This window comes from Leucopleurus acutus (genome assembly GCF_964270905.1).
Source record: "Leucopleurus acutus genome assembly, chromosome: 10".
Taxonomy (NCBI): domain Eukaryota; kingdom Metazoa; phylum Chordata; class Mammalia; order Artiodactyla; family Delphinidae; genus Leucopleurus; species Leucopleurus acutus.
Genome location: NC_139153.1, coordinates 66,857,512 through 66,871,154, shown reverse-complemented (window position 1 = coordinate 66,871,154; position 13,643 = coordinate 66,857,512). Strand labels below are relative to the sequence as shown.

Here is a 13,643-nt window from a genome sequence, read left to right as displayed (position 1 = left end):
AGACTCTGATATTCCTGTTTATGTCTGGAGTTGGGAAAACCGCAGCTCATGATACGGAGAGGAGAAGCAGCTAATCAAATTATCAGCTGCAAAAAATAGGGATCATGTGCCCTCTGGGGGTCAAGTTCTGCGGAACTGAGTAGCTTTGGCCACAGACAGATTTAAAGGTAATGAAGAAATCAGGAACACAGAGTAGGGTGACTGCTTATAAAGGCAATGAATAATGTCAAGCGAGACAAGCCCAGTTGTCTAGATTATTGATTCAAGGAATAAAATGAATTGCAAGACCTTTATGTGCAATGGCTCAAAGAATTCATTAAGTCTTGTTGCTAGAGGGCATAGGAGCCTTAAAATAAGATTCAGGTGTATGAAAGGACTGAACTGCAAGGCCTTTAACCCACCCCATGCTCCTGAATGGTTAGACCAGATCACCTCAGGAACTGGTAGAATCCTCACCTCGGCCCCCTGACCCTTGAGCTAAAGGGTAATATACTAGGAAGAGCTAAGCCAATGCCCCTGGTGCTCCCTCTCACTCTCCAAATAATAAATCAAAAACAGTATTATGTGCCCATGGGAGCTGTAGAAATCAGTCACTATCAATGCCTGGAAACGTGCAGGGGTGGTGGCTCCTGTCTCTAGTGGACCTTTGTCACATTGGTTTTGGTTTTGGCTGACCAGCCTCCTAACCTCCTTCCTATGTGCGGGTGATACCCTGCTGTGTGGGTCCTGCGGGGGGATGTTGAGCCTCTTCTCTCACTGTGGAATTGAAGCCCCTTCCCCGGCCTGCTCTAGAGAGAGCATGCTGGCACCAGGTAACGATGGATTGCTGTGGCATGACATCCCACCCTCCATGGGAAGGTCCTGAGGACAGCAGGGAAGGGAAATATTCATGGGAGGTAGAACTTCAAGTGCTGTAACTATCTATCCCCAAAAGATCTATCAATACATCCTAATCCCCAGAACCTATGAAGGTTACATTATTTGGAAGAGGGTTCTTTGCAGATATAATTAAATGGAGGATTTTGAGATAAGGAGATCCTATCAGATTATCTCGAGAGGGGGTCCTAAATCCAATGACAAGTGTCCTTCTAAGAGACACAGACAAGAAGACAAAGAAGAAAAGGCAGCATGCCTATGGAGGCAGGGACTAGAATGATACAGCCAAGGAAGCTGGCAACCACCAGAAGCTAGAAGGGGTGGGGAGTGGATCCTTCCCTAGAGCCTCTGCAGGGAGTGCAGCCCTGCTGACACCTTGATTTCCACTTCCGGCCTCCAGAATTATAAGTGAACACATTTGTTGTTTTAAGCCACCTAGTTTGTAGTAATTTGTTACGGCACCTCAGGAAATGTACCAACCCTCCTGTAAGGGGAGAGGGCCTAAGGTACAGATGAACACCACTTTGTGGGCAGCAGATAATGGACCGGTCATATGGTCATTACCTTAGAATAAGTTTGGAGAGTTAAGTAAAAGTCTGGGGAAAGGGAGTCTTCAGAATAGGGGCACAAACTAGAGAGTATTTGGGTTCAATGGGAATGTACTCCAGAGACCTGCTACTACAGAGTCTTTTAACATCAGTTGGACAGGATGATTCACTCTGTGAATGCTAGCCAGCCTCCTTCCTCAGCACCCCCATTCCAATCCCACCGTGCACTGGCTCAAAGACCCCTAGCAATGTGTCCACGGTGGGACAGATGGAGACTGTGGATGAATCTTCCATCAAAGCCAATACAGCCAGTCACTACTGGCCCCCAACAATATCAACAAACGTTGAGCTCCTGGTATGACATCTGTAACTCTCAAAACTCAGTAATAAGAAAACAAGCAACCCATTTAAAGATTGGATGGCAAAAGATTCACACAAATACTTCTTTCAAAGAAGATACATGGATGGCAATTAAGCACATGAAAAAGCACTCAACATCATTAGTCAGTAGGCAAATGCGAATTAAACCACACATACCATTATACACCAGTGAGAAAGGCTCAATTAAAAACAAAACCCCCCAAAACTGACAATGTCAAGTACTGGCAAGGATGTGGAGCAACTGGAACTTTTGTATGTTGCTGGTGGGAATGCATATTTGTTCAGCCACTTTGGAAGACAGTTTGACGTCTCTTAGAAATGGAAACCAACATTTGCCGTGAGACTCAGCCGTCTCAGTCCTGCGTGTTTTTCTCAGAGAAACGAAAACTTGTGTTCACACACACACAAAAACATGAATATGTGTAGCAGCTTTATCCATAATTGCCCAAAACTTTTCAGAAATAAACCAAATGTCTTTCAGGTGGGAAACGACAATGGACTACTTCCAGACAATGGACTTCCACCCAGACAATGGACTACTACTCAGCGATAAAAAATAAGTAGCGACTGCAACCTGCAACAGCATGCCTGAATCTCAAAGGTGTTAAAAGAAGCGAGACACCACCCCCCAAGAGAAATATATACGAACTGTGTGATTTCATCTATATTACATACAGAAAAGGCAAAACTATAGGGAAATAAAACAGATTTGTGGTTGCCAGGATCTGGTGGTGGGGTTGATTATAAAGGAATCGTACAAGGGAGTTTTTTTTTAGGTGATGGAAGTGTTCTGTATCTTGGTTGGGGTGTTGGTTCCATGATGTATGCGTTTGTCAAAACTCATGGAACTGTATATTATAAAGGGTGGATTTTCTGTGTCAATTATACTTTAATTTTTTAAAAGGGGGGTTACTCATGTTGGTAGGGTACCAAATCCTGACTGTCCAGGGGAGAGAGTGTGCTGTTACACAAAGGGAACAGAGAGGTATGTGTAGAACATATGCATGGGCTGCCTCCTCTTATTACCGTGTCCAGTATAAAAAAATTAATGGAAGGAAGAAACAAATTAATGAAGGCTTCAGTAAGCCAACACAGGGTCAGGCCCATCAAGGGCCCAGATATCTCAGGGCTAGAAGGTCTGGGTCACTGTACAGCATAAAGAACCCTGATCAGCAGAGATGCTGGCTGAGAGCAAAAGGAACAGGATGGGAGATGGAGGATGAAAGTCACAAGCACTGTCTACAGCCACATGGTGCCTGAAGAAAGGAGGACTCTAGAGACTTCCCTGGTGGTCCAGTGATTAAGACTCCGTGCTTCCACTGCAGGGGGCATGGGTTCCATCCCTGGTTGGGGAACTAAGATACCGCATGCCGTGCGGCGCAGCCAACAATTAAAAAAAAAAGAGGACTCTACTGTCTACCCAGATTTTCGTTCTTGATGTGTCATGTGCATATTTATATACCCTACTAACTCTCTTTTCTTTGATGATGGCTAACTTTAATATTTAGTCCCTGAGCTGTAGAATACTGAGATGTGATTGTGACCAAACTAAAAGAGGGGTGACATAACACAGACGTCCTGGACCTAGCACTGGAGTAATGACTGATGACACTTTGGGCCGTCTCCCTAGCTTTCTTCAGAGGATGGTTGTGATGTGTTTGAAGGGAACACTAGCAAGGAGTGAGCATTATAAATTATGGGAAAAAAAGAGTTCATGTGTTTGTTGACCAGCGAAGGGAGGGGCCGTGCTAAGAGAACAGAGCACAGATTTCAGCAGGACCAGAAGGCTGAGGTGGGACAAGGGACATCTTCACAGCAGCCATTGAGGGCCCAGAGGATCAAAAGGACCCCTTCCCCTAATTCCTGAAGCCACATAAGCTTCACTCCACACTCAATCCGATCTTGGTCAGGAGAATGGGGTGGTGAGGGGAACCCTAAAGGCTGAGTATTGAATTAAAGACTGGTAAACTGAAAGTCACTGAATGTCTCATTTCCTACCCTCACCTAAACAAAATAGAGACTGGATGGTCAATGTAAATTTAAAAGCTAAAATTATTGCACATCCCAGAAATCCTTCCCCTTTCTTTTTTTTTTTTTTTTTTTTTTTTTTTTTTGCAGTACACGGGCCTCTCACTGTAGTGGCCTCTCCCGTTGCGGAGCACAGGATCCGGACGCGCAGGCTCAGTGGCCATGGCTCACAGGCCCAGCCGCTCCGCGGCATGTGGGATCTTCCTGGACCGGGGCACGAACCTGTGTCCCCTGCATCGGCAGGCGGACTCTCAATCACTGCACCACCAGGGAAGCCCCCTTCCCCTTTCTTTGGTAACAAAAACTCACTCTCTATTTGGAGAACTGCCCCTCCCCTTTCCATCCCACTCAGGGCTCTGCCCAGTACAGATCATGAGTAGGGGTCTGGAGGACCCAAACTAAGTCAACCTGAGTCTCTTGATTGGGAATTTGAATCTTGAGTGGATTCCCTGTCTGCTCCACAAGCTGACTCCAGGGCTGTCGCACATCTGACCTTGATCCAGAGCTGTGAGCCCCTTCCCAGAACTGCGATGCCTGTGTTTGTGGCTTATGTAAAGGGAATGTGTTATAGGGGAGTTTCAGGTCCCATAGGGGCAGGAATGCAGCAGCCATGGGAAGGGTGTGTGTGTGTGTGTGTGTGTGTGTGTGTGTGTGTGTGCAAGTATGTGTAACCAGGACCTGGAAATCCATCAGCAAGTCAGGGCACGGCTGACGCTGCTTCTTCCCAAATGGTGAATCCATTCTTCCTCCCCTCTGCAGTCCAGCTTTCTCCATGTCTTCATCAGCACGTCAGAAAACTGCCTTCCTGGGCTTCCCTAGTTCCATGTTTCAGATCAGCTTGAAGGCGAGCTGGTGGGCACAGGCCTACATCCCAGGAGAGGGCCTTGGGTCAGATGTCCATTCCTTGTCTAGTCTGTCCAGTGGTGGGATGCAAAGACAGTCTCATTTACTAACATGGCTGCCAGAGGCCCGTCCTTGTGTGTCTGGGGTGGATCTTGGCGAACGAAGACTGGGTGACACCCAAGAGGAGTTTGCCACATCTCTGGGTCTACAGCCACTGTGGCCCAACCCCACTGACCAGGAGGCATGACAACACCCATCCCTCACCATCCCAGGTGGTAGGACTTGACCAGGGAGAATTTTGTCCCCTTTTGTTTGTTTGTTTTGGCCGTGCCATGTGGCTTGCCGGATCTTAGTACCCAGACCAGGGATGGAACCCATCCCCCCTGCTGTGGAAGCGCGGAGCCTTAACCACTGGACCGCCAGGGAAGTCCCTGTTTGTTTTTTAATTGAGATGCAGTATCTACATTACATACAGTAAAATTGGCTCTTTTTTGAGGGTGAAAAACCCAAAGCAAAACACTCTTTACATTGGAGAAAGGGTGGTTAGACCGTATGAGGTTTTGGTCCAAAAAGTCCTTAATTACATCTTGCTTACATTTTGGAAGCACAAACGTTGCCAACGTTCTCTTTGCTATATTCTTCATTTGTAATGGAAAAATCTCCATTCTTTGTCCTCTGGGAAGGTGGCCATGAGCTGCTGGCAATACTAGGACTGATGCAGTTTCATAGCTTCAATCACAGATAGAAACAGCTCCTCGGTTCCAGTTTCTTCCCAGGCCCCCTAGTCTTGACTTGTGAGAAGGGAACAGAAGGGTGGGGAGAGAAGGAGGGGTCAGGATGAGCTCATGGGGAAAAGTGGTTTTAAACACTGAGTTCCCTAAAAATAAGAGAAGATAGCGCTCCTTTAATCAATGGCATTTCCATGTCTCTGGAATTGGGTGGGTTTCTCTTATTTTGAGGGTCTCCTGGCTGGTTCCTCCAGCTGCTTCTCTCTACGCCACCCTCAGTGCTATAAGGGGGAGTGACAGGGGGTGGCTACACAGGCTGAGCACCTACTGTGTGCCAGGCACTTCTATGGGGTTTCACATACACTGTCTTATTCAATCCTCATTTTACTAAGAGCTATCAACCTCTTTGCCTCGATAAAAAAACTGAGGCTCACAGAGATTACAAATGTAAATAACTTGTCCAAGGTCACGTAGCTAGTTATGGTGAGTTTTGAAGCCAGGATAAAGGCAACCCAGTCTGGGGCCTCCCCAGCGGGGCCGTCTTCCACCTCTGGGTTGGGGAAGGGGTGCTTTGCTACAATGAACAGTCCTTCAGGGAAAGCTGCTCTGGTCCCACAGCTGAGCACACTCAGGCAGCTGTGCCCTTCCCAGCCTTCAGCCCAGGCCATCAGAGGCTCACGAGACCCTCAACCTCAGCCAGGACTAACGACGGCTCGTGCCCGCACGTGGCCTGGGGTGGGGGACGGGGTGAGTGGAGCATTAACTGAAGTGGTGAGTCTTTAATGCTGGAATTGCACATGTTAAATGAAGTGGAAAGGAACGGGAGAGAGTCGCTGGAGAAGGACTTCCTAAGCGCCCCTAAATCACTCCTGCAGGCACCCCCGGTGGGAGGGTGGGAGGGCGGTACAGGTCGCAGGGCTGGTCGCAGGCCCAGGGCACCGGCCCCACCTGAAAATCCCCGAGGGGCCTGGGAAGGTTGAGGGTGGGGAAACTGGGCCCCCTCCTCACGCGAGCCTGATACTGCCACATACCTGGGTTTGGGTGAGGTCAAAAGCATGGCCCAGACTGGGGTGAGGCAAGAGAGGTGTCTAGGATGCAAAATTTAAGGACGTGCTCACACTCTAGGTGTCTCAGTTGCCTCACCCTAGTCCCAGCCCTGCCACAGAGCTCAGGGCGCCAGAGGTGAATACAGCAGCGATGGCAGCTAACGTCTACTGCTCATGTGCCAAGCCCTGTCCCAGGCTATGTGTCTTATGTATACAACATATGTTAATTCACTCAACTCTCACACCTCTTATCAGTTGACAGATAAGGGGACAGATTCAGAACAGATAACTTGCCCAGCTAATAACTCGTACAGGTAAAAGTGTCCCAGAGTTCCCACTCTTAACAATGCTGCCGTATCAGCACCCCCCGCCCAACACACACACACACACACACACACACACACACACACACACACAAGGCACCAGGTGCCAGGTGGTGCCCAGCTACCTTATCAGGACCCACCCCAGCAGATTGGCCACAGCTGGGTCTCTGCCCACGGCAGGCCCTGCGGGACTGGGAAGGTGGGTCACGTGTGGGTGAGGCCCCTTTTATAGCCCCACCACCCCCTCTGGCTCTGTCTTTTGCCACCTGACCTGCCGGCCACTACCTACGCCAGCTGTGCCCACTCATCATGGAGAAGGTCCTCGTCCTCCTACTCCTTGCCCTCGCGGTAGCCTATGCGGTCCCCGACCCCCGGGGAATCATTATCAACCTGGTAAGAGGGTCTTCAGGGCAGGAGTCATCTGAACCCCGAGGTGGGAATTCTTTTTAAGCTTGGATCTTGACCTCTGGGTGGGTCAAGTTGTCCCCACGTGGGGCTACCCAAGGGCTGGGAGGTAAGGCGTCTCTTCCTTTACTGCCCATTCCTGTCCCACGCCCCTTCCCCAGGGGCCCCAGAGAAGGTTGATCGGCACGGAGCATGCTCAGAGCAGCGGTTCAACCTGGCTGAGAGCACTTTATAAAATTCCAGAGCGGAATTCCCTTGCAGTCCAGTGGTTAGGACTCAGCGCTTTCACTGCCACGTTTCCATCCCGGGTTAGGGAACTAAGATCCTGCAAGCCGTGGCGCAGCCAAAAAAAAAAAAAAAAAAAATCCAGAGCCCTGGGCTCCTGCCCCAGAAACTCTGGCTCAGAAGGTTCAGTAGTTTAAAAAGCTTCCCCAGTGATTCTGACTTCTGACCTAGCCTGACCAGACCAGCTCCAAATGCCTCAGGAATACTTCCGTATTTAATCCTCATAAGAGCCACGTGAGATAGGTACTACTCTGATCAACCCCATTTCCAGATGGAAAGCTGACACAGGGGAAGATTCAGTCACCTGCCTGAGGTCACACAGCTGGAAAGTCTTGAGCAGGGGTTGGCGCCCAGGCTGGCAGGCTCCAGAGCCAGGCTCTCACCACTGCCCACGCTGCCTCTCCACCAAGGGCACAATTGCAAAATCACTTTGGGTTAAGAACTCAGTTCACAGGTTCTTAACTCAGGGCCATGCATGGACTCTGAGGGTCCGGGATGCCCCTGAGATTTATTTGTAAGAGTCTGTGGGGGGAGGGAGGGAGGAGTTTTCCAGGGAGAGAGGGTCCTCAACCTTCACAGGCTCCTTGAGGGATTGGGGGACACAGAGGTTTGGAGACCCTGTTTGCGGGCCACAAGTGGCCATTCCAGATGGGAACTCTGAGGCATAGGGTGGGCCAGTGACTTGCCCAGGGTCACCCAGGGAGTTGGTAGCACAGCCAGTCCTAGAAGCCAGGTGTCCTGTCCCCGGCCCGGGGCTGCTTCTCTGGCACCACACTGCCCGCTTCTCACGTGGGTGGATGGGTGGTCGGAGTGGGAGGAGAGGCCGCCAGCCCCAGGGGTTGGATTCCTTCACACATGCCTCCCCCAACCGGGTAGTGTGTGGCGAGGTGGGGCTCTGGGTGGAGAAGGGATCAAATGGAGGGGGGTCTGGGCTGACGGGCTTCCCCTGGCAGGAAGAGGGCGAACTCTGCCTGAACAGTGCCCAGTGCCGGAGCAAGTGCTGCCACCGCGATACCGGCCTGAGCCTGGCCCGCTGCGCACCCAAGGCCAGAGAGAGCAGCGAGTGCTCCGCCTTTGTGAGTGCCGAGTGCCGGGGCGGGGTGGCGGCGGGGAGGATAGCTCCGAGGCGGAGGGCCCTCGAGGCTTGGGGGGCGGGGGGGGGGGAATCAGGGAGGGGGCTCCGTCTGGACACGGAACGTTGAGATGAGAGGGAGGTCAGCAGGCTTCAAAGCCCTTTCCCATCCCATCCCCTCTCTTGACCCTCACCACGGACCAGTGAGATGGGTGGGGCAGCCATCTGTTATCCCTGTTTCATGGATGGGTAGCTAGAGGCTTCCCAGAGACAGCAAGTTAGTAAGAGCAAGCGAGCCACACAGCAGAGACCAGAACCCAAGTCCCCCAGGCCCACAGCGGCCCCTGGGGAGGCAGTCAGGAGAAGCACCATCTGAAAGAGGCAGGGCAGGCGATGCCCAAAGTGGCTCCCACAGCCTGTGACTCCACTGGCTCCGTATCTCTGCAGACCCTCTATGGGGTTTACTACAAGTGTCCCTGTGAGCGCGGTCTGACCTGTGAGGTGGACAAGACCATCGTGGGCTCCATCACCAACACCAACTTTGGCATCTGCCTCGATGCTAGCCGCTCCAGAAAGTGAGGACACTCACCCAGGCTGGCACGCCACAGGGCGCTCGTCCTCCACCACCTTTCCCGGCACCTCCATCTTCTAATTGGATTCTTGGCAATTAAAGCCCCTCTTGCAAACCTTCCCCAGGCTCCTGGATGTTCTTGCTGAATCAGCGTCTTCTTTGATGTTACGTCAAGCCTTTCGCCCCATCAGGGCAGGTGTCCTCCTAGAAGGAGGAATGGGTCTGGGGCCAGGCAGGATGGGACTGACAGACTGGAGACAAGGTTGTGCAACAGGCCCAGCCAGGCTGGGAATGTTTCCATTTCTTCGTCTTCTTCTTTTTTTTTTTTTAATTTATTTAATTTATTTTAGTTTCGGCTGCATTGGGTCTGTTGCTGCATGAGGGCTTTCTCTAGTTGCGGTGAGTGGGGGGCTACTCTCCGTTGCGGTGCACGGGCTTCTCACTGCGGTGGCTTCTCTTGTTGCGGAGCACGGGCTCTAGGTGCGTGGGCTTCAGTAGTTGTGGCATGCAGGCTCAGTAGTTGTGGCTCGTGGGCTCCAGAGCAGAGGCTCAGTAGTTGTGGTGCACGGGCTCAGTTGCTCCGTGGCATGTGGGATCTTCCCGGACCAGGGCTCGAACCCGTGTCCCCTGCATTGGCAGGCGGATTCTTAACCACTGCACCACCAGGGAAGACCTATGTTTCCATTTCTGAGGAACAATCACACCTCCCTGGGAGGCCCTCATTGCCCCTCAAGTTCTCAAGCAGACAGGCACACACACACACACATCTCTGGTGGGGAGTTATAATGGCCCATCTTCTTTGCCCTGCATCAAAACTTACCAGTCCCCTCTCCTGGGCTCTCACCTCTTTTCTGGGCCAGACTTTCAGATGTGACAGCTAGCTGACACAATCTGTGTGTTAAGGGGTCAGACCACAAACAATTGCTATAGGCTTACTCTGTGCTAGCAAATTCTCACAATGACCTTGGGAAGGAGAATTCATTGTCTCCACTTTATAGATAAAAGAAACTAAGGATCAGAGAGGTTAAGTAACTTGCCCAATGTCATGTAATTAGAAAAAGTTGCCACTAAACCCATCCAACTCCACCTCCTACGCTTTCTACAATTCCCTGTTCTTTCCTAATTATACATTCTAAGACAGATGGGTGGCATTGTAAGGAATTTAGTTTTGACTTAATACAAAAATTTTATACCCCCTGGAGCCATCAAACCTGGGTTTCCTTAGGCAGTTCTAAGGTGCCGGTCACTGAGATGTGCAAGTGGAGGGTCACTGACCCCTCGGTGGGGATGCTGGAGTGGAGATTCACATAAATGAGGGAGAGTGATAATGAAATTGAGATGCTCTCCCAGCCCCAGGATTCTGTAGTTCTGGGATAATGAATCCTTAGAGTAACCATTAGGTTTATGAGTTAAGACTGGATTCAGCTGTAAGTAACAACAACAACAACAAAAACCCAAGTAATTATGACTTAAACAAAGGGGGCATATGTTGGGTTGGCCAAAAATTCATTCGGGGTTTTCCATAACATCTTACAGAAAAAATACGAACGAACTTTTTGGCCAGCCCAATATTTCTCAGGCATGAAGAAGCCTAGAGATGGAAGTGCCGGCATTTGTTTGGGTGCTGGCAGACCTGCAGGTCTCTTCACCTCCTCTCAGCAAATGCCTTCACAGCAGCTCCCAACGTCAGATCCTCTCACCATGTGCTAGGAAGCCTTGGGTAGAGGCTGGGTTGGGGAGGGGTGAGGGCAGAGTGCTTCTCCTGGGGTACCTTCTTATCTTGCCCTAACGCCTCCGGGCTGACGTCTCCACATCTCCATGGCTACAACTGGGTCACCTGACCACCTCTAGCTGCAAGGGAGGCTGGGAAAGCAAAGGGAATGGGATTGCCATGACTGGCTTAAACTAATTATGATCCCTCTCCAGGGCTGGGCACATTACTGCCCAAATAATATTGGGGTTCAGAAAGGAAGCGGGGCAATGGCTGCCAGCAAACATTGAAAGTTCTTTATTGCAATGACTGTGCATCAACCCTCCCTCCTTGTTCCTCCCCTGTTGGGGGAGGCTCTGGGGACCAGGGACAGGAACACACAGTTCTGGGTAGGCACAGGAGTAGGTGGAGGAGAAGTGGGGGGAGGCAAGGAAGAAAGATCATCAAAAGAAAGTTTCCTTAACTGGCTTCTTTTTTTTTCAATTTTCTTACAATGGCCGTAGATGATTTTAAACGATTTCTCATTCTTCGGAAATATACGAGTCAGGCCCTGCTGGCAGGGACATTCGTTATACAGGCCGAGGAATGTCTGGGAAAGGCGAGACTTTGACCTCGATCTTGGGGGTTGCTCTGCCCTCAGCCCCGAGGGCCAGCCCCCACTTTCACCACAGCCCAGCTCTGGGGCCCATCTGCTTGTGCACAACAGAGGAGCCTGGGCATAAAGACCTCCACACCCAGCTGCTCAGAGTCTCTGGTCACCTCCTCCAGGCTGACCCCTAGGGTTGCTAAGTGTTCTCTTCACTCCATCCCTGGCATCACCTTTCCCTTGTTAACCCATCTGCCAGTCCTAAGTGGATGAACACTGAGAGGGAGCCCCATCTCAGCTCCTTAAATCCTTTCATAGGTAAGTCAACTCCCCTCTCCTGCACCCTCAGTTCAGAGGCTGCCTCAGCCCACCTCCCCCCAGGAGGCCACGGCAGAACTCCTGGGGCTTGGGAGGACGGTGGTTAAGGCAGAGGTAGAAAGGGTGAGGGCCAGACCTAACTGTGCCCATTTACAGTGCTACTTTCAGGGTTTGCTAAGATGACCCCTCAAGAAAGGGAACTCATATTAGAGAAAGAAGCATCGCTATGCCCCATGGCCCCCCCATCCAGGATTCCAAGCCCCTGGAGTGGGGACCCACCTTGGGTCTGTCCAAAGGCTTCCCCAGCAGAGAATTCCCGGGTCATTTCTGCCGCCCCCCCCCCAGCCCCCCGGCCTTCCCTGGCCTCTGGGTGTGCCCAGGCTCCACCTTCCGTGGGTTCCTCCCCCTCAACTCCACCGGGCACCGACACCCACCTCCGTGTGACACGTGCCGCCCTCGGACCCCTTTAAGGAGCTGTGCGACTGCGGCAGCATCCACTCGTGCACTTGCCCGGGAAAGCAAATCTCCCCAGTGTCCTGCGGGGAGACGGCTCCACCGCGGGCCCCCGCCTGCCTCCTCCCACACGGTGCCCTCACTTCTCCTCCACCCGCTGGGCTGGGCAGTCTCTGGACGGGGCCCCGGGGCATCTCTGCGGCTCGGGGCGGGGGGTGGGGGTGGGGGGTGGGGGGGGAGGACAGAAGGCACCCGCAGGACCTGACTTGTGCCTGGAGGGAACTAAACAGTTTTGGAAGGTTTGCCCTTAGTGTCCCCAGAATAGGTTACGTCTCCTCTGGGTGAGCCAGACCTTCCTGTCTGCCACTGCACAAGCTGCTCTCCTGCAAACTCTGACTTACCCTTTCAGCTGAGTTTGATTGTCACCTACACCCCCCTAAACACACACACACTCACACACATCAACGGCCCCTAATGCTGGGGCTTATGACGCCACCCATCATCCCTCCATCAGACATTTTCAATAGTCTTTCAACAAGCAAATACTGAGCACCTACTGTGTCCAGGCCCTGGAGATACAGCTGGGAACAAAACCAACAAATGCCTGCCCTGCTCAGCACGCCAGGCCCCGTTAGCTCCACCTGCCTGCTTCCCTCTCCCATCCCGGCTGCGGCCTTCCTGGACACCTAGCCAGAGCAGTCCCATCACCTGGGTTTACCATGTTCACAACACATCTGACTCTCTGAAATTATCTTCTTTATCTTGTTTTTAAATTTTTCTCTCTCTCCCTCAACTCCAGGAGGGCAGGGATTTTTGCTCTCTTGTTCACTGCTGTATTTCTTAGATGCTAGGACTAAAGTCCTCACACACAGTGGGTGCTGAATGCAAAACTGCTGAACAAAGGAGAATATTGTAATGTTCCTTTGATCTCTCTGACCTCATCTCCTATTATTTCCATTCTCTCTCACTCCTATTTTCTATTCCTTGAATATGCCAGGCAAGGTCCCTCCTCTAGACCTTTGCCCTGACTGTTACTCCACCTGGACTGCTCTTTCCACTGCCTGCCTGGCTCCCTTTAGGAAAGGCCTCACACCCTTTAGGTCTTTGCTTAAATTCCCATCGTCAGTAAGGTCTTCCCTGAGCACCCTCTCCTCACACCACAACTCCTGAAGCCCCTTCCTTATTTTCTTTGTCCTCAGGTGTTGATCACCTGGAATTACATTAATATTTTACTTATTTGCCTCCTACAATAGAATGTCAGCTCTCCCAGGATTTTTGTGGCTTGTTCACAGCCCCATCACTAGCACCTAGAAAAATCACTTACATGTAGTAGGTGCTCAATAAAACGTGTGGAGGAATGAATGTCTGTCTCTCTTACCAGATGTGAGCGAGCCTGGGATGGGAGTGCTGTGTTGTGTTCATCTCTGCAGTGACAGCACCCGGCAGCACCCCGGCACAGCTCCCATGAC

The 13,643-nt window shown here is 51.3% G+C and overlaps 1 protein-coding gene across 1 annotated transcript; it reads left to right on the top strand.

Moving 5' to 3' along the window:
• Positions 1–7,082: 7,082 nt before the first annotated feature.
• Positions 7,083–9,114, top strand: CLPS (colipase; the record flags this gene model as incomplete). Its single annotated transcript, XM_082849188.1, has 3 exons — positions 7,083–7,166; positions 8,417–8,539; positions 8,983–9,114. The coding sequence occupies 3 exons, from the start codon at positions 7,083–7,085 to the stop codon at positions 9,112–9,114; spliced, it is 339 nt and encodes a 112-aa protein (XP_082705314.1).
• Between the last annotated feature and the right edge of the window lie 4,529 nt (positions 9,115–13,643).